The sequence below is a fragment of the Rattus rattus genome, chromosome 3, assembly GCF_011064425.1.
Source record: "Rattus rattus isolate New Zealand chromosome 3, Rrattus_CSIRO_v1, whole genome shotgun sequence".
Classification (NCBI taxonomy): domain Eukaryota; kingdom Metazoa; phylum Chordata; class Mammalia; order Rodentia; family Muridae; genus Rattus; species Rattus rattus.
Genome location: NC_046156.1, coordinates 141,810,180 through 141,831,266, shown reverse-complemented (window position 1 = coordinate 141,831,266; position 21,087 = coordinate 141,810,180). Strand labels below are relative to the sequence as shown.

At 37.1% G+C, this 21,087-nt stretch overlaps 1 protein-coding gene across 2 annotated transcripts in view; it reads left to right on the top strand.

Moving 5' to 3' along the window:
* Il7 (interleukin 7) overlaps positions 1-21,087 on the top strand; it is a 45,455-nt gene that overhangs the window by 6,122 nt on the left and 18,246 nt on the right. For both annotated transcript variants that reach the window (XM_032898635.1, XM_032898636.1), the window contains exon 2: positions 2,868-3,001. In XM_032898635.1, the coding sequence (XP_032754526.1) occupies positions 2,868-3,001 (134 nt within the window). The remainder of the gene's footprint in view (positions 1-2,867; positions 3,002-21,087) is intronic.

Genomic DNA, 21,087 nt, shown 5'->3' with positions numbered 1-21,087 from the left:
CTGAGGAGCATTTGTGTATTTAAAGGATATTTAAATAGACTAACATTTGGGTTTTTTGACTGTTTAGTTTTTGTTTAACTTTGAAAATATATAGGAGGTTAAATAAAGCTTATTTTGGTAGTTAATAATGATTATATGTATAGTTATGAATATATTAAAGAATATGATTATGAGGTAACTGATAATTAATTTGTATGTCTTAATAATGTTTAAGAGCTTATAGTAAGTATTGTATTTTATGTTTAAACAGTGTTAGGACAGAAAAGGCTTAATGAGTTTGGAAAATGTCCCAGTAGCCCTTCATGGGCCTAAGGGAAAAAGAGTCACTGTGGCCCAGGGGTAGGTTTAAGAAAGCTGTAGCTCCCGGAGAAATAAAAGTGACCAAATGTTAAGGTGTGTTGAAGAAGTTGATGTGCTCAGTACAGAAGCATTGAGACCGCCCTGCGAGGCCAGGCTGGACATTAGGTTTGACTTTGATTGTCAAGGAAAAGAGCTGGGTTACCAGGAGGAAGGACAGCTACTAGAGCTTTACCTGAACTCATGCAAACTGAAAGGAAGGGCATGGGGTGCAAAGAGCCAGGGCCATGTGGAGGACATAGCAGGCTAAAAAACAGGACTTCGAAATTTAGAATCAAATCCCCAGACAAGTAAGTGAGCCATACATACCTTTGGAAGATTAGATTAGCAGCCTGGTTTGGAGCAACCATTGCAGCTAGAAAAGGATGAGTGTGTCAAAGGGAAGAAGTGGGAGAAAGGCAGGGCTCTGGCAATGGAAGGGACCCATGTCCTTGGAGGCAAGGGGTCTGTAGGAGTGACCATTCTTGCTAGTAGGACCTGAGCCTTAGAATATTGACTGCAGAGGGAGGGACAAGGGTTTGGTTCCCAACAAACCTGGACAGAAAGGATTCAGACCATTTGCCCACATATCAGCAGAAAATTTGAGATTGTTCAGGATGGTAACATCAAGAATGCTCTCTGGTGGCCATTTACTGAAGCCAGGGCTCAAAGCCTGAGGCAGTCCTAATTTGGACAAATTTTGTAGCGGGCACCCCGGGGGTGGCTGAAGACCAGGTTTAGACTTGGTGTTGCCTATCTCCCAGCCTTGTGGAGACCCATGATACAGCATCCCATGTGGTAGCCTGAGGTCAAACAATGGGGGGGGGGCGGGTAGAGAAACCTTATAAAGGATAACTGAATCCAAAGGCTTGGCTATGGCTTGACAGGGTATCCCATTAAGGTCCAAAGGTGATCACTTTAGATAGAGAGGGGATTTAGGGGAAAGGAGCAGACTCCATGCAACCGGAGGCCCGGTCTACTGGGCTGGGGGCTCAACTCCTCCTGGGTTTCAGAACCAAGATGACAGGAATTTTCTCTCCATCTGTGAGGCAGATATAGGTCAGATTAGAACAGATTAAAAGTTGATAAAGGCAGGTTTATTAGAAGGCAGCTCTCACGTGGGTTCACTGACCTTACAAGTAGAGGCCAGTCAAGTCATGCATCTGGGCTAAAAAGCAAGGGGGGTTTATAGAGTTTAGGTGAGGAATGGTGATATGCCAGCTAGGAGCTGGGATGATGTCCATTCATGGTCAAAAACTGAGAGGAAAGGAGTGGTGGCTCTTTCTGGGGTTTAGCATGACTTAGTCGCCTGTAGTTCTTTGTCTATGGTTGAAGCTCTGTGAGATTCTATAATTTCTATCAAGCCAACTTATAAAAGCATGGTCACTACGATGATAATTTATGGTGGATATTCCTGCCCTTTTAATACCATGGATAGTAGTATAATAGATCCTTATGATATCCTTTAGAGTCTTTAGGTTGTTTCCAATATCAATTCCTTGAGTTTAGAGAAATATTGTTTAAAGTCTTCTTTTTTATTTTTTTCAAACTCTTAAATAAAGAAGATGCATATAAAATGCTGAACACTGGGATATACTGTTAATTTGGAAAAATCATGATAAGTATATTATTAAGACAACAGAGTTCATGGAAAAAATGAAAGCAAGATATGTAGACTCATGAATAGGTGGTTTTAATGTTTTTACATACCAGTGGTTTCCATCATAACTATTTACTCCAAGTGATTCCATTTAGAATTTTCTTCCTTTTAATTGAACAGGTTACTCTGAGTGGCATGACTTACCAAATGTAGTCATAAGCCATCAGCTGAGTGGTCATGTTCTGCATACAGTTTGAGCTTTTCCTAACATGGAAGGAATTTAAAGAGAGATATATGGATATACTTGAACAGAATCTAGGTTTTGGGAAAATGGATACACAAAATAATGACATAAGGAAAATAGTTTTCAAACATGATTTAACATGTTCAGATTAAGGGAAGATAAAACTCTGTGAAGTCCATCATTACAAAGAATCACCATGGTACAAGCATCAAAGAAGTCACTTCGCTTCCCATTGCTCTTCCAGAAAAGGACTGGATTTGCCTTCATGGGTTCTATGGTTTCTGTGTAACTAAACATTCACATGACATCTTTCATACATGTCAAATAAGGCATGACTTTAAGAAACCTTGCTATAGATATGTTTTCTCTCAGCGATGTTTGATATAAATGCAACTACAGAGCTGTTACCCCTACCTGTCCGGTATTTCTCAGCACCCTGTGAGTTTATCCCAGCTCTTCAGCATAAATATGGATAAAGCCTACACACCGAACAAAAAGCCCAATCCTAGCCTAGCTGCTGCACTGCCTGAATTGTGATCACTTTCATTCTACAGCTCTTTCTGTGCCATGCCGGAATCGAGAGGTATTCTTAAGGTTGTAGACATAGGTGTTCAGTTCCACTGTAAGACATAACCTCATGTAGCATTCTGAGCCATCCAGCGTGTGCTCATTAATTGTTGGGTTCAGTTTCTTTTAGATATATCTTTGGAATTCCTCCCCTGATCCTTGTGCTGCTGCCTGTCACATCGTCTGACTGTCACATTAAAGACAAAGACGGTAAAGCCTTTGAGAGTGTGCTGATGATCAGCATCAATCAACTGGTACGTGTTGTTTGGGTTTCTTACATCCTCACTTCCTGGGAATATACTTGAAATATGCTTTTGACCTGCAGGTCTGCTATCATATACCCATTGTGCCTTCTGACAAAGGAGGCAGATATGGACTAGAATGTAGTAAACAAGAATCTCTGGCCCCCTCATGGGTGCCATCACTCTGTCCTCTAGGAGCACATCGTTCCTGGACTCTGAGTCTAACACTATCCGTTTGGGTCCTGGTTCCATTTTCTTCCAAATAAGTGGAACCCATCATCACTCCCTATATTTGTTTGCCTCCTGTTTATCCTATTCATCCCGGGATGTGCTTTACATTAGGAGACAAAAAATAACCGAGTATAACATCTGAAAATTGTGGTGAAAAGCAATGTATAACTATTTTATCTTAATGTGCATAGTTGCATATACATCCATGTATAGAGTTTTTACTGTGTACAGCATATTTTTCTCTAAGTTAATGCTTACTTGGTATGAATAGATTACTTCCTAAATAATGGGTTTTATATATTGAAGAAGATTTTCAGTATGGGACATTTGAGGGAAAGGTACAAAACTTCCCTGTCCTCCTTACCCATTGCAGTTACAGACATTATAATGTAGTGGATGTGTTACAATAGATGAACCAAAACTGATGTACTGATTTTATATTTTATTTTTTGCGTTCTGCAATTCTTTGAGTGGGCCATTTCTGCATAATATCACACACCATGGATTCACTGCTGTCCCCTTCCCCACTCCATGTTCAACCAACCTATATTTCACCCTGTCCTGAATCTTTAGTGTCCACTGATCTATTTACTATCCTTCGAGTTTTCCTTGGAATGGTAATCAGCTGAAATCCTGTTCTTATGTCAAGCTTTTATAGTTGATTTTTTTCACTTAGATATGTGAGTCTATTTCTTCCTTATAATGTATGCAATACCTTGTCATCTACACATTTTATTTGCTGAGGCCTACAAAGCTGTATCTTTAAAACAGAATTTCTTAACCATTGCCATGAGATGTCTCTGTAGGTGACTGTACCTTCCTTTGATTTCTCCCATCAGGGTTCTGTATTCATCCACATATAGATGCCATCTGTAACTGATAGACTTATCCTGCCATAGTCCACACATTAGTAGGACTCTAAATAATGCTTGCTTTCATTTCAAATTGTAATTATTCATTGCCTGTACTTACACAGACATTTGATTTTTATTTGTTAATCTTGTATCTTGCAATCTTTTTAAAATCACTACTTTGTTCCAGGAGTTTGTTGCTGAAGACATTTTTGGTGGGGGAGGGGTTTCACCTAGACAATAAACTAACATGTAAAAATTATTGTGTAAGGTTGACTTAATAAATAATCTTACCTTTATAGTCAGACTGAAGCCTTGGGTGACAAAGTCCCTTCCAAATGTTCATAAAACATTGTTTCAGGTCCCTCTGCACTGATATCTTGGGAAAATGGTTTGCCTCTTGAAGAGGTTTAGAAAATGATAAGTGGTTACTGAAACCTGGCACACAAAGTTTGCTGTTTGCTAACTGACAGAGAAAAGGGTGCCCACTAAACAGTAGTTTCCACATTTTATTTCCATGATATCTTAATATCGAGTACATTAAATTGATCTTTTTCACAAGAAGATATGACTAATTTGATCCCTTTATGTGTGCACAAAAATAAACTGTAGTATGTCAATACCAGTTAATGAGTAAAGCAACATATGCAAAGAAAATATGGAAAGAAGTGGGGGAGGGAGGGAGGGAAGAAGAGAATGTTGGAAATTTAATGAAAGGTTTATTTAACAGATTCATGGAACATCTTTTCATGAAAATATGAAATAGGTTACCTCAATACATTCAGTAAGAAACCAGAGCAGTGCTGACACTCTTCCCAGTGGTGAGGTACAACTCTTCCTCAACGACAGACTGAGAAGGCATGGGAGAAAGCCTTAGCAATATGATCATAAAGATGGTTTCTATTAATCTGAGGAAAAGAGAAGAGAAAGTCACACAGAATTGCTATTACCAACAGGATTGAAGGGTACGTTTAGTCACTCTGAGCATACGAAAAGCTTGACAGATTTTAGGATTTGCTTCTGAGGGGGATGTCAGTAGTAGTGGTGTACATAGACTGTTTGCTGTGACTTGGGTCTCTTCCTATGCAAATTACTTAATGCAAATTCTCAAAAAAGAAAGATGCTCACATCACGTTTCTTTTCATTCATGTTTATTTGTATGTTCTGTGTGTGAGTAGTGCAAGTGCTTCTGGGTACCTGTAGATATCAGATGTGGGATTGTGTCCCCTGGAAGTGGAGGTCCAGGCTATAAGTCAAATGAAATGTTGCTCGGAACCAAACCTCAGTCCTCTGCAAGATCAGACAGTGTTCTTAACTGTTGAGTCATTTTCCAAGCCTCCACTATTTATTTTAATTCACATGTCTTCAATTGCTAGTTAGAAATTAATTTTTTGTTTGTATTTTATATTATTTGGATTGGAGGCTAAATGGAGAGATGGCTCAATGATCAAGTGCACTGACTATTCTTCCCTATGGCCCCAGGTTTGATTCCCAGAACCCACATGGATAGCATCCATCTGTAATCCAGTTACCCAGGATTTCAGGACTTGGAAAGCAGAAGCAGGAGAATTTTTCTCAATTTGACGCCAGTCTGCTCTACAGAGTGAATTCTAGGAAGGCCAGGGCATGTCTCAAAAAAACAAATGGATGATAGATAGATAGATAGATAGATAGATAGATAGATAGATAGATAGATAGATAATTGATAGATACACAGATGATCAATAGATGGATAGACAATCAGATTGATTCAGATTAATAAATAAATATTATTAGCAGGGGAGAGTGAAGAGACGATTCATTGGTCAAGTGCATCAGATGCTCTTCTAGAAAACCCCTGGTTTGATCTCCAGTACCCATATGGTTAATATTAATCTGTAACTCCATGTGTCTAGGAATCATCACCCTTTTCTAGTCCCCTTGGACACAAGACATGAACACGGTACACAAATATAGACGCATACAAAGCATCAACATCCATAAAATAAATATAAATAAATCTAATGGGTTATTTATCATAGTCATTTTTAAAAGCACAAGTCTGTCTGTCTATCTATCTATCTATCTATCTATCTATCTATCTATCTATCTATCTATCTATCTAACATAATCAAAATGCACATCGTTTGCCATGGCTATCTAGGTCAGATTTCATTACTTCAAAAGAAAGTCTGTATTCATCAGCAGTAGCTGCTGCTAGCCATTGATCTTGCTTCTGTCTAATAGAATTGGCTTTCATAGGCATTTCATCTAAGTGGAGTCTGACAGTACACAGACTTTTTACTGGACTCCTTTGAGTTAGTTTGATGATCTCAGATGCATCCCTTTTGAAACATTTCCTTTTGTAGAGCCAGTTATTTGTATGTAGATGTTTATAGAAGTTTCTTGTGCTTTTACATAGTTCTATGGTATCAGTTGTAGTGTCTCCTTTAAATATTTCCTTATATTTATAATTATATTATATGTAAAATGTTGTATATAAGTATATAAATTATATATAAGTGTAGAATATAATTTTTCATTTATTTTATATTTCTGATTTAAGAGATTAGCTCTTTTCTCTTTTTCTCTAATATAACATTTGTCAAATTTGTTTATATTTTCAAAACATTAACTCATTTACTTGATGTTTTGTTTATAGTTTCATTTATTTTTACTCTAAAGTTTGTTTTCTACTAAAATTTTGCTTTTAATTTTGTTGTTTGAAGTCTTTGAGGTATATTATTAGGTTGTCTATAAAAATTTCTTTGATTTACTCTTAGGGCATTCATTATTATTATGAACAAAGAACTAATAAAAATGTTTCTTATAGGTTGTGGTACCTATTGCTCTCTACTGGATTCTAACTTAATTTCATTGTGCTCTACAAAGACACAATGATTCCTTTTAAAAGAATGGATTACTATTTTACTTGTAGTCTAACATATGATCTTTGTTAGACCTGAGGAAGTGGAACATTTTCACAACTGTCTGATTAAGCAAAATTTATTCAGAAGCAGACAAAGTACTGGCCTTATGGTTGCCTCACCCTAAATCAGGATTCCAGAGAGCACCAACTCATTGGCTTTTGAGGACTCTTTTATGGGGAAAGATTAAGTTTTATAGAAAAGAACTGTGGAAATAATCGGCTGTTAGACAGGAGGTGATAACAATAAGTGCAGGAATGCATCACATGGAATCATCATGTGAAGTCATCACGGTTTCCGGGAGGACATATTGCCATAATGCAAAAAAGCAACCATGCATCACAAGTTCAGTCCAGCAAAGGGAAGGATATACACATGGATTACAAATCCAGTGAAGGTTGAAAACATGGTTTTCAGGACACATTAGGCCTAGGAAACAGTAACATTTTATTGTAAGGTATGAAGTCTTAATAATAACATACAATAATATGGCTCCTTAAAAACAATGTAACTGAGCTCTGCAAAGACATATGATACGATTTTTTAAAAGAAATATTGATATTAGATTTGTAACCTAATATATGACCTATCCTGAAGAATGTTTTGTGTCCCAAGGAAGAAAATGTAGAGTCTGCTGTTGTTGGATGAAATGTTTCCTAAATATGTGTTAGGTCCATTTATTCTATTGCATGATTTAACTCTCATTCTTACTTGCTGATTTCTGTTTCAATTATTTCCCTGATGTGAAAAGAAAAAGTTAAAGTCTCTAATTAACTAGCACTGTCTTCAAGTCTCCTTCGATTAATTATCTTGTAGTTTGGTGCTTCTCAATTTCCTCAAGGCTTTGTTCTCTTTCTTTTGTATGTGTTTCTTCTGCCTATGAATCTGTACAGTGGTACATTTTAAGAACAGTGGCTTCTAGCCCTGCTTCCTGTGAAGGACTCTGCTATGGCACTGGTAAATTCTGCTAGTTTTTGCTTTTCTAGAAAAGACTCATTTCTCCTTCATTTACATGTGATATATTTGATGGATACTAGTCTTGGCTGGCTATTTTTTTTCTCTCAGGGTTTTAATATTTTATTCATTTTTCTTCTGGCATATATGAATCTTTTTGGAAAATCTGCTGTTGGTCTAATCTGGTTTCAGCTTATATGTAACATTTTTTCTTGCACTTTTTTTAATTCTGTGTGTCTTGTACTTTCACATTCTGCATACAAAACTATACAGGAGAGGCTCTTTTTTGAATGAGGGTCAGGGTCCGTTAGCTTCTTGTATCTGGTTGCCTGAGTCCAAATTTGAAGATATGGATACCCTTTAGCTTTCATATTATTAAATGGTGTCTTCGTGTTTTCTGTATATGTGTTCTCCTAGAATTTCTGTAACATAACTAATTGTTTTCTTTTTTTATTATTATTATTAACTTGAGTATTTCTTATATACATTTCGAGTGTTATTCCCTTTCCCGGTTTCCGGGCAAACATCCCCCTCCCCCCTCCCCTTCCTTATGGGTGTTCCCCTCCCAACCCTCCCCCCCTTGCTTCCCTCTCCCCAACAGTCTAGTTCACTGGGGGTTCAGTCTTAGCAGGACCCAGGGCTTCCCCTTCCACTGGTGCTCTTACTAGGATATAACTAATTGTTTTCTTAATGGTATGTTGAATATTTTAATATTTCTTTATACTTTATTTGTCCTTTTTACTTCTTTTGTTTTTTCTCTTGTTTTCTTTATTCTGTCTTCCACGTTTAAAGATTTATTTTTATGTTGCTCTCTACAGAAATTTCTCTCAGAAATGTTCTCTCAGAAGAAATCTTAAAACTCCTAAGCTTTTTGATAACGTGATATGATTTATTTTCTCCTTTAATTGTTATCTATCCACATTCTCTTATATTTTATTGAGATTCTTTAACTTTCCTTTTCCAGTTTATAGATTTCCTTCTAATTGGGATCTATTCCTAGATAAACAATCTCTTCTTATTGAAGGTATTCAAGCCACAGTTCCTTGGCTTTTTGTGATCCTTAGGTCCCTACAGTGAAGTCTGCAAATATAATAAAATACTTATTCTATTGAATATTTTCTGTATGATAATAATGTTTCCACTAAAATAAGAAGATGCTATCAGTCGATTCTTTGCCTGAGTTCAGATAACTTTAAAAGTTCAATGTCCATGTAATTTCTTTAGGTGTAACCAATATCAAAGAGCTGATGAGTGCCTTGATCATCTAGTTTCAAGTGACTCATGAAGTGCTTCATCTTTTCAGATCATGTAGATCTCTAAGTGTAAGTGTATATATCCTCAGACCCTACAGAACCAAGTACTGTGACCCTTTGATATGTGATGGCAGCAGTCATGGTCCTTATGATGCATGATCTGTAGAACTGTCTCCAGGTTCCACAAAACAGGAATGGGTGATGGCAGGTGCTGTGGAAATACTCGTGATTTTGAAGCTTCAGAAAGCAGAGTTAACTTTTCCAGTTGCTATGGAAGGAACATACTGATGTTCTTGTGTGTGATGCTGGAAAATGCAGTCTTTGGGTTACAAAATGAGAAAGGATCCTTTTATTTTTTTTTAGAAATCACATTAATACTATTACTCTTTTATTTTAAATTTATTTATTTATTTTATTTATATGGGTACACTGTTAGCTGTCTTCAGACACACCAGAAGAGGGCATCGGATCCCATTACAGATGGTTGTGAGCCACGATGTGGTTGCTGGGAATTGAACTCAGGACCTCTGGAAGAGCAGTCAGTGCTCTTAACCTCTGAGCCATCTCACCAGCCCCCGAAAGGATCCGTTTTAAGGAACACGTGGGACAAGCACAATGATACCAGTGGTTTTTGCACCATCAGCTCTGGTCAAAGTAGATGGACCATGGGAGTGATTGTCTTTAGGTTTTATGGGAGCAACTGCATATGATACAAGTTGTGATATTGGTGGCTGGTGTAAACGAGGTTCTAGCTCTTTGATACTTTTAGATCTAGCACAGAAAGTGTCTGTGATGCTGGGACTTGTGACCTCTTCGCTATATAGCACATGCACGCACATGCACACACACACACACACACACACACACACACACACACACACAACTTTCCAAGTTCCTATTAAATACAGATAAGTGATATAAGCTTCAAACCCTAAGCCACGAATCAAAGAAGAGAACTTCAATACATTAAAGGATGAATAAAACTAGTGATGGGGTTTGTAGATCAGAGAGTTACAGTTAGTAGACTGTAAAATGTGGATGGGATTGTCGTGGTGTCTTTCAAATCAAGTGCAAGCAATTCCCGGGGCTTGTAGGATTCTGAAGATGCTGAGAGATCTGTCATTTGTCCTATGAAGTACAACAGCACTACTACTCCTGATGGGTCATAGGCTCTCAAACTATCCCTTAGGGCTTCAAGCTCTGTATCAAATGAGAGGGAGAGTTGGCATTCCAGATTTTAGAGAAAATGCTCTGTTTGTCTGCACTTAATTTAGTGATTATTGTAAGTTTTTTGTAGTCTTTTCATTAGCTATCAGGAGCTTTCTGATATGAATAAGTTTAAAATGCTTTGTAACAGTATTTTATCTATTAAAACCACTTTGTGTACTTCTAACTCGTATGGTTACAGTATTTTAATTCTTCGTCATCAGAACAGGCTTCTGATGACATATAAAAATAGCATCACTGCTACAAATGGCCAGTGTCTGAGAATGGCTTAATCTAATGACTGTCAATAAAAAGTTGTCTTGATGTTACAAATTATGATCTAATGATTGACATGTTTGTAACTTATATTTTTGCCTTTTTTTCTTTTCTTGTGACCCTAACAGATTTAATCTCATTCTTTGCATTTATATATTTCAGATAGCTTTTGATCCACAATTTTCCCATGAACTTCAAAAAGCATTTAGTTCAAATATGATTAGAAATATGTAGTTATCTGTGCTGTATATACTAGTGAACCAATTATCACTTTTGGTCTCTTCTCCTTGTGTTTATTGTATGTTAATTAATGCATTAGCATTTAGCCTACTACTGAATGCTCACCTCCTGGGTCACCCTTAATGTCCCCCTCTTCTACCTCTTACTCATCATTAAATTCCGTAGGTTAGTACATTTTCTTACCATGTGCTTTACAATAAAATATCAGGACAGGTACCCTCCCAATCTCCCCAGACCTCTTCCACAGCAGTATTGGCTTACTCTCAGCCGCTGCTGCTCACCCTTCCTTCTTTCTGACATTTGACTTATCTTTTCTAAATTCAGATTGGGTGATATATCTCTTTTGGAAAACAGTCTATTGTATTTAACAACTCTTTCACACTGTGGGTTTCAACTTTACATTTGATTTATTTTTCTAACACAGTGGTTAAAGAAAGATCAAATCGTCATAAACTATTACTTAAAAATATATCTAAATAGGGGTGGCAAGATATGTTAGGTAAAATCATTCAACAAGTTGAAGAAGGAGGAGACAGAGATGAAGGAGGAGAAAGAGGAGAAAGAGGAGGAGGAGGAAGAGAAGAAGAAAAAGAGGAGGAGGAGGAAGAGGAGGAGGAGTAGGAGGAAGAAGAAGAAGGAAAAGCCACTGCATAGAGGCCTGAGTTCAGTTTATGGAATTCATATAAAGATAGAAGAGGATCAGTTCTACAAAGTTGTCCTCTGGCCTTCACACATATACCTACATATATAATAATTATAAATTTGAAGACATTATAATTCTGAATATACTATGCTTAAATGTTTACAGTTAAGAGACGAAAATTTAAATTGTCCACAATAGAAATTAAATTATATTGTAGGCTAGACTATAAAACATTCCCTGTATTTAAATATAAGAACATGAATGAATACATTATTATTAAGGTCTGAATTTTTTATTTTACAATTATTGGATAAAGCAAAACAGAACAGAATATACAAAGGAAAAGAGCAGTCAGGCTGGGGATACAGCCTCTGGTCAGAGCTCGTACTTGCGGAGGAGACAAGGCTGTTCTCCAAACCTGTGAGATGGCTCACACCTGCCTTTAAGTCCATGCTGCGTAGACTCTGACGCTCTCATCCACCTTCTGTGGGCACCTGTACTCAGGTGGACACACCCATACACAGACAGACACACGCATAATCACAATATAAAACTACACAGACTTTTAAAAAAAAACACAAATCTGACTTCTTTTGTAAACAAGTCAACACTGTGCTGTCTACAAGGAATTCGCTTTTAAAGTAAACACATCGAGTTATTAAAAGTAGACGGATGGAGAATCATACGCTTTGTTAACGCTGATCAAAGTTGAAATGCTATATTTATTTAAGATAAAGCTTAGTCCAGGCCACAAATGATTGCCAGGATAAAAATAGTCATCATACACTAATAAAAGTGCCCATTGTTCTGGAAGGAACACTAATCTTTAATGAGCACGTGTCCTATCTGGGCAACAAAATCTGATCTTTACAATAATAAACTATATGAAGACATCAATAACTTCCCTATTAAATGCTTTAGTAAATTCTTACTGGTAATTGACCGATTCAGCAAAGAGAAAAATTGAAATGAGAAAGGTGTCAATGAACAAAAAGGTAATATAAATCAGTCTGATCTAATTGCATTTATAACATACTTCATTCTATTAAGAGCAGGAAGCATGTTTTTTCACTCGCTTATATGGTGGAACATTCATCCAATTGAACATATTTGGAGAGATACAATACATTTTAAAGGGAGAAATCATGTAAAATATACTCTGAAATTAAAACATAATTAAACTAATAAAATCAGAAAGATAGATGGAAAACAAAGGGAGATTAAATATCCCATTTTCAGATTATGTGTGTCAATCATGAGTTCTCAAAGTTAACTAAAATATTTTGTATCAAATGAAATGAATATTTGCATTAAAATAATGGTGGGAGTGTTTAGAGCACTGGCTGTATGTACTAGGAAAGATGAAAGATAGATATCAGCAATCCAAGCTTCCAACTTGAAAATTAGACAGAAAAAAAAAAACAAAAGTATTAGGAAAGAAGAAATATTAATAATCAGAGTGGAAGCTGAACAGAGGGACTAGCGTCCATCACGAATAGGAAGACTCCATCGTACTAATAGATTTGTCCCTTCCGACTTCATCTGTACAATCAATGCATTTCCAAAGCTAAATGGGTCAGTTATTCTGTGACACCTCGAACTGAATATTTAAAATTATTTTATTTATGTGTATGTGTGTGTGCCAGAGAGTGTGTGCTACATATATGCTGCTGCCTGTGAGGTCAGAAGAGAGTATCGGTGCCTCTGTAGCTGGAGTTGACAGGTAGTGGCGAGCCATCTGACCTGGTGCTGGAGACTGAACTTGGACTCAAAAGCAGTAAGCACTCAATTGCTGAGCCTTGCCTCCATTCCCTGTAACTGGATTTAAAATTTACAAAATTCCAGAAGCTTTTAAATAATCAGCACAATACTAAACCAAAACATTTGAATTGACCCTACAACTTAAAATTCATTGTGAGGCTGGAGGGATGAAAATCGTGTATACTGAACAACTGAGTATCCAATTTGAAACAATGAAACAACAAATCTAAACAATACATTTCACCCTAAAGATAACATATCAAATGCCATCAAGATCATAAAAGCCACAGAAAATATTCAAGGATGAAGCATGCATTTAATTGGATTTGATAAGTTTTGGATAAGTTTTCAATAGGACCTTCTGTTCAAGAAAAAGATGATAAATGTGTTCATGAAATTTCACTCTTTATACAGGTGTAAAAAACTCAGAACTTAACAAAACAAAGGCTAAATGAATTCAACCCTGAAGTTAAGTGAACAGCAACGATTCAACAATGGTTTATGAGTGTAGGGGAAAATTAGATTGAGAGAAGGAGAGAATATACGAGAATATCTAATCATAAATACTTAAATATAATTTTAGACAATTTAATAAAGAAAAACTGACAGTACTTAATTTTTAACCACATAAGATGAATTCTCTAAATTTCTTTTCTTTTGGAACACAACTATTTTCCAGGGAGGAAGTAATTTCCAAGGAGGAATTTGATAGGTAGAATGACTTTAAGAACTTCTAATTTGGGAAAGAATTTGCATTCCACTGACCATGTAACTCACCACGGGAGTCAGTACACCACACCTCAGGACACATTGTAACAGAAAAAGAAACAAACATAACAGCAGATGGGGAGAGCAGGCTGGATAATGGGGAAAGCAGTTTTTGCACACCTGCTCTCCATTTTACCATAATACAAAAAACTTGAGAGTTGGAGATTGAGAAAGAGTGAGAGAGCAAGAGCACAAGGGGAGAGGGAGAGCAGGAAGAGGAGAAAGAGAGGGAGAGGGAGGAGTGAGAATGAGCAAATCCAATGACAAGAGGATACACAATGCAGTACAGTGCTGGGTCAGTTGATTATCAAAAGAGTCACTTTTTTCTACTACCACTATGTCAATTAATTTACTTTCCTCATGACTTTTACTGCTATCCAGAATTACTTATTGGTGAGTTCAGATTCTCTGCCTTGTTAGACACAGCATCCTCAGCACCAAGAATGTCTTCTTCACTAACATTTACTGACTAAATTAATAAGTGAATTACATGATACACTTTGTTACCTTGCATTCAAGTGCAGAAACTATTCATGATAACACTGTACATAAACTGAGGTGCATAGTTCTGAGTGGCCATCTTTTTCAGTGGTCATCTCAAAGTAACAAGGTGGGTGGTTTATAAACAAGAGCAAGGAAACAATGGTATCAGCATAGGAACAGTCCTTTCTACTCACTGTGGACTTTGCATAGCCTCCTGTTGTAGAAAAGCACAAGAAAGCTTTTTGAGGTCTCTCTTATAAGAGCACTTACTCCATTCACAACAGCTCTATCCTCGTGACATAACTGCCCTCCAGAGCTACTCCCTCATCACACGGAGAATCATGAAGATACCAACCATTAAGTCTAGGTTTACACAAAGTGTTAGACCATAGCAAAGACAGTATAAAGTCATTATAAGACTAATATTCATCAAATATTCTTTAAATATATTGAGTATAATGACGGTTTGTCCTCACGGTTGGCTTGTGTGTTTTCAGTCTGACTACAGTAGCTTGCTTACTGTTGTTGAACCAAGCTGTGGAATCAAGCACCCCCTATGGTTCTGCATGATAGCTTGACCTACTAAACTAGATTGTGTTGCTTCATGTCATATCACATTTAGAAATACATGTTCTATGGGTGACTGTTCAACTTCTGGCTTCCAGAATCTTTGAATGCATCCAACCTTGTATTTGGCTCTACACATTGTGTCCTTAATAGGAAACCTAGAAGGGTTCTGGAATGTAGCTCGTGAGTAGAGCACTGTGCTAAGACATCTTAGGTCTATCACTTTGTAACACATACAGATACATAGACACACACACATGAGAGAGAGGAGGCAAGTGGCGGGGTGTGGAGGTGTGTGTGGGGGGAGGGTGGGCCAGAGTCGAAATCCATATATAGTTTGAGTTGGTTTTTAAACAGTCATAAAGTAAAGCAAATAATCAGAAATGTTAACAAATTCCTATGTGGCCCATTTTTTAATTACTTGCCACTTTAACATAGTGTGCCTCTATTACTGTGTATTAACCTTAAGATGGACGATGAGTGATTAACATCTCATAAAATGCAAAGAGGGGTCTCATCAGTTTTTCTAGACCTGAAAATCCAATGTTCCTTAACAGTTCGCCTAATTAAACGCTTATTAAAACAGCATCTACTGGTTGTGATCTGCCAGGGAAGGACGGATTATGTGTTCTACTTTTAATAAACTACAGTGACTAAACAAGAACAGGATTCTGAAGGACATAGTTTATGGTTTTGTGAAATTTTTCTTAAGGGTTGTACGTAAACAGTTAAATAATGTATTCAACTATATGAAAAACACTGGTCTGTCATCCTGAGTCTGAGGCCAATGAGGTTAACAGTTTTGAAGGAGAGATTAGTCTCTTAGAGAAATAATTACAGCACAACGGGGTGGTTACAGTTTGAAGTGTTGAAGGCATCATCTCATTTGACCTGGATGTTTAGTATTTATACCTAAAAGTGAATGGTCCCTGTGTAAGAACAGAAAATATAGATGCTAGACCATGCCAGTCTGAGGAAATGAATTTGATTCTGGAATACAGAGGTCAACTAATACAGAGTGGGAATTCGATTTTTGTAAGGTCAAGTAGTTCGGAGTAGACAGTATTAGGGGCTAAGCGGTAGATGGAGATATGCACCTGGGAGGAAGCTAACAGGGAAAGCCTACCGCTGGGATATGGCAACACTCACATTTGAACCTAGACCCATTGCAGTACGTTAGCACAAAGCCATAGTAACAATGACACATAGCAGCAGGTGTTCTTTGGACCTCTGGGGATATGTGATTGGCAATGTTGTCACTTCTATAGAAAAATATGGAAAAAATTGAAAATAAGAAACATAGTTTTACATGAGAGACAACAAAGTACAATACAGAAATTTCTCAGAAAGAGCTATGGGAGGGCAAGGTTCCAGCACCTGGAGAGGAAGAGAAGGCTTTTCTAGGTCTGGGCATGAAGAGAATGCTCCATCCAAGACAGGATCGCACGTCTGTCTTAGTGAGGGAGGCCTCTTCCACCCTCTTTTGCATAGGCCTCCTTTATTGTACAGACTTGTTTGCCTGATACTTGGGTCTTATGCCAATGCCTTCACCTCTGAGGACTCTGGTATAGCTAATAAACTTGTGCTTTTAATAGTTACTTTATCAAAGCTCCACTAATTTTATTAGTTTTAAATCCACACCTGTGTAAACATTAAACATTGTTTGCTGCTTTCGATCTTTTTTTCAATGTGCTTTAAAAGTTGAATCCAGCCAGATAACTGATTATTATTAGTAACTTTTGATCATATAATGGTAATATCTGTGCTTATTTGGTTTTCCATTGATGCATACTATTTGCACAAGCTACTAATTCATTGGTCATCACTGGTACTTAGGACAATGATAGAGAAATGTCATTTATATAGAAGTTTTCTGTACTCCCTGATGACCATAGTGAACAATGCCTAGTAGGTCATATGTAATGGCACTTTCTAGCTATGTGATAGGACAAGTGAATTAATCTTTCTGGACATGAAAAATAATTTTTCATTTTATAGAATTTACAAACAGGTCTTTATTAGTTTCTGTCTTTGAATTTGAATTTAGCCATTCTTTCTTTTAATAAAATACTACACAGAACTCCAGTGAGGTCCTAAGCTGCAACTGGCCTCAGTCACAGAGTGTCCACTTGTAAGTGGGCTTTGAGTTACCATGTGGAACCTTAACCTTCATGTACTGTGTGTGTGTGTTTGTGTGTTTGTGTGTTTGTGTGTGTGTGTGTGTGTGTGTGTGTGTGTGTGTGAGAGAGAGAGAGAGAGAGAGAGAGAGAGAGAGAGAGAGAGAGCGCTAGGAGCTAGCCATTCATTTTACCCAGGATGTTCAAATACAGGCTCCCTCAAGTCAACCCATCCTAAGAAGAGGAACATTGGACTGGAGGTGAAAACATGTGAGCAGGGACTCTGCTGTGCCATTGTCTATAAGGCTTTGGATAAATCATTTAATTCTTCCAGAGCCTCAATTTTCTCATTCATAATTAGACTTTTGATTTGCATAATTTCTGCAGTCTATTCTTACTATAAAATTATTTAATTCCAATAGCATGATTAATTTTAGTTCTACATTCTTTCTGTTTCACTGATGTAGAACTAGAGTCTACTTAAAAGACTTTGAGAGGAGTATTCAAGCAGACAAATACAATAATACCATTCTACATACCAGAGAAGTTTATACAAATGTTATGGCCTATTGCACTGTAACATGTGCAGGTGGCTATGTGGCCAAGTTTCCAATAACTGTGGTGAGTCTGCATTTGACATGAACATTGCTTTCAAAGGAAATCTGCCAGTTGTTGAATCATATAATCCCTGCAACATCCTTTCTTATCACCAGTCTTACATAACCACAACTTAACTAACACAAAGTAATAAAACAGTACATCATATATTGAAATTCCATCAACAGTAGAGCTGGAAAGGCACCCCACAAGTAGAGAACATCCATTCACCCCCAGGAAAGGGAATCCAGTGTAGACGCAATTCTGTAGAAGAGTGAGTTTAATAATAATAATAATAATAATAATAATAATAATAATATATGTATATATATGGATTTCCTTTTGCGAGATCTTCCTTTCTTTTGCACTTTATAATATTATTAGTGTTTCTAGCAAATTTTACCAATTGACCTTTTGTGCTGCATCTCATGAAACAGATTGTATAGAGATATCTTCATAAGCAAAACCCAATCATTTCAATGTTTATTATGTAACTTTTTCTTCGTAAGGCATTTTGTAGGGAACCTTTGTGATAATATTCTGGAACACTATATTTGCAAATACAGTATTGTGATGGTTCTTTTTGGAACCTTGGCGTTTTCCCCTTAGAATTCTCTATAGTAAATTTCCATCAGTATTAATTGTTAAAACATTTACTTCTCTATTTCTTCTATTGTTTTATATGCAGTTGACACACACAATATAAACCATTCTGCCTTAGGACTATGCACTAAATGAGCAGAATGTCAAGCACAGGTCCCCTGTGCTTCTCTTGACCATAAAGAGTATAATAAAGTTATCCATTTGTTTATTTAAATATTTTTAGTGAATTTATTTGCTACAATGTAGCTCACATGAAAAGGATGAATCTCAGAAGAAATCTTGATCTTTGGACTTTTAACATTGTTGTGATTGCTGTAGATTATGGGGGCTTTGGAAGTTGGACTAAATGCACTTTGGATTATGCTACGTGTAGGCATGGCCTCCATAAACTCATGTGTTTAAACAAGCCTATGACAGCCAGGGAGTGGAATGTGATAATTTGTATATGCTCTGCCCAAGGAGCGGCACTATTAGAAGGTGTGTTCCTCTTGGAGTAGGTGGGTGTGGGCTTTAAGACCCTCATCTTAACAGCCTGGAAGCCAGTATTCTGCTAGCAGCCTTCATATAAAGATGTAGAACTCTCAGCTCCTCCTGCACCATGTCTGCCTGGATATTGTCATGTTCCCACCTTGATGATAATGGACTGAACCTCTGAACTGTAAGCTACCTCCAATTAAATGTTGTCTTTATAAGAAAAAAAAGTTCTATATAAACTTTAGGATACATTTTGGGAGTATTTAATCATTGTGTGTCACTGTGCTTAATTAAGCATATTTTGTTTCTTGCATGTCAGAAAAAATATTATTCATGTTCATAATGAGGAAACAATTGTCCACACAGGAAGACTGCAGTTCCTGTTTCCAGATAGCTGTCCTGGTTAACTTTATTAAGCATAGGGCAGCCTAAGGAAAGACTGGGGGTAAGGAATTTCATAGACACTGCATTAGCTTTTACAAATGCCTGCTGTTTGTTACCTTTGCAGAGTTGTTCATTGATAATTGTAATGAGATATACAAAATATTAGATATATTGAACATAGTTTAGCCCATAAATGTCTGGGGGTTTTTTTGCCATTTTTGTTTTAGGCAGAAACTGTAGAACATGGCTTACAATTTGGACATGGATTTCCATGTAATTTACTTGCCAATGGCTGTTCCAATCTGAAACATGGTTGTCTTTTTAATAAGCTATTGCCAGATTGAATGAAGCCATGGCTTTTAATCAAGTATCCTGGTTTCAAACTTCTAGCAAAACAGAATTATTGCAAGCAACCTTTCTCCTGTGTCTGCAGCTGTTCTTCCTCATACTCTATTCCTCCATGATTCATGTTTAACCAGCACTGAATTTGCTTCTCAGGCACAGTGAATAAGTACAGTTTTCAAAAATGCATTTCAGAATGTTTCTGAGTATTTCCTAAACAAGATTATCATTACAAAGAAGGGCTTAGATCAAGTTGATGCCTGGTGCAGTAACTTCTTAGTTGTTCCAGAATGCAGGCAGAATTAACTCCTTCTCTGCACACATGAGAAACAATTTGTTCTTTGCAGTTTGCCTTTCCTAATTTTCACCTTGCATTGACTCCCCCTTCCTAACAATATAATTAAACAGCATTGCCTTCTATTTCCCGATCAAATTATGCATTTTTGGACCACAGTGCCTTTGCTCTGCTTCTTTCTTCTGGGAGTCCTGTTTCTACTGTTTTTTTTCCTATTCATCATGTATTAAAATTTAGGAACTATCTAATATTAAGCTCTTTTAAAGGCTAGTCAAAATTTAATGTCTTTATCATTTTAATATTGATTATTATGAACACAGACATTACTCTAAAATATTTATTTATATTTATATAAAATATTTTAAAGTCAATTTATTCATTGGTAAATAAATAAAAGCCATCACCAATATGTGGATTGGGCTAAGATTTAGAAGTATTTTAACTCAGCTCATTAAAACTTTTGAATAAAGTTCATTCGCATAAAGATGTCATAGTGAGTAAATTTTAGAAAGGAAAGCCACCTTATTTGGGTGTTAGCTTTTTTTGGTTATTTTATTTATTTACATTTCAAATGTTGTCCCCCTTCCCTGTCTTCCCTCCACAACCCCCATCCCATCCTCCTCCCCTTTGCCTCTACGAGGGTGGTAAACCACCCACCCACCCACTTCAGCCTCCCTGCCCTAGCATCCTCCTACACTGGTGCATCAAGCCTCCACAGGACCAAAGTCCTCCCCTCTCATCCATTCTAGAAAAGGCAATCCTCCGCTATACATGTAGCTGGAGCCATGGACCCATCTATGTACACTCTTTGGTTGGTGGTTTAATCTATGGGAGCTTTAGTGGGTCTGGTTGGTTGACATTGTTGTTCTTCCTATGGGGTTGCAATCCCCCTCAGCTCCTTCAATCCTTCCCTTAACTTCTCCATTGGGGATCCTGTGCTCAGTCCAATGGTTGACTGCATGCATCCACGTCTATACTGGTCTGGCTCTGACAGAGCCTCTCAGAGGACTGGTATACCAGCCTCCTGTCAGCAAGTGCTTCCTGGCATCAGCAATAGTGTGAGGGTTTGGTGTCTGAAAATGGGATGGGTCCTACCGTGGGTCTGGATGGACTTTGCTGCTCTATTTTGCTGGTCCGAATTGCTGAT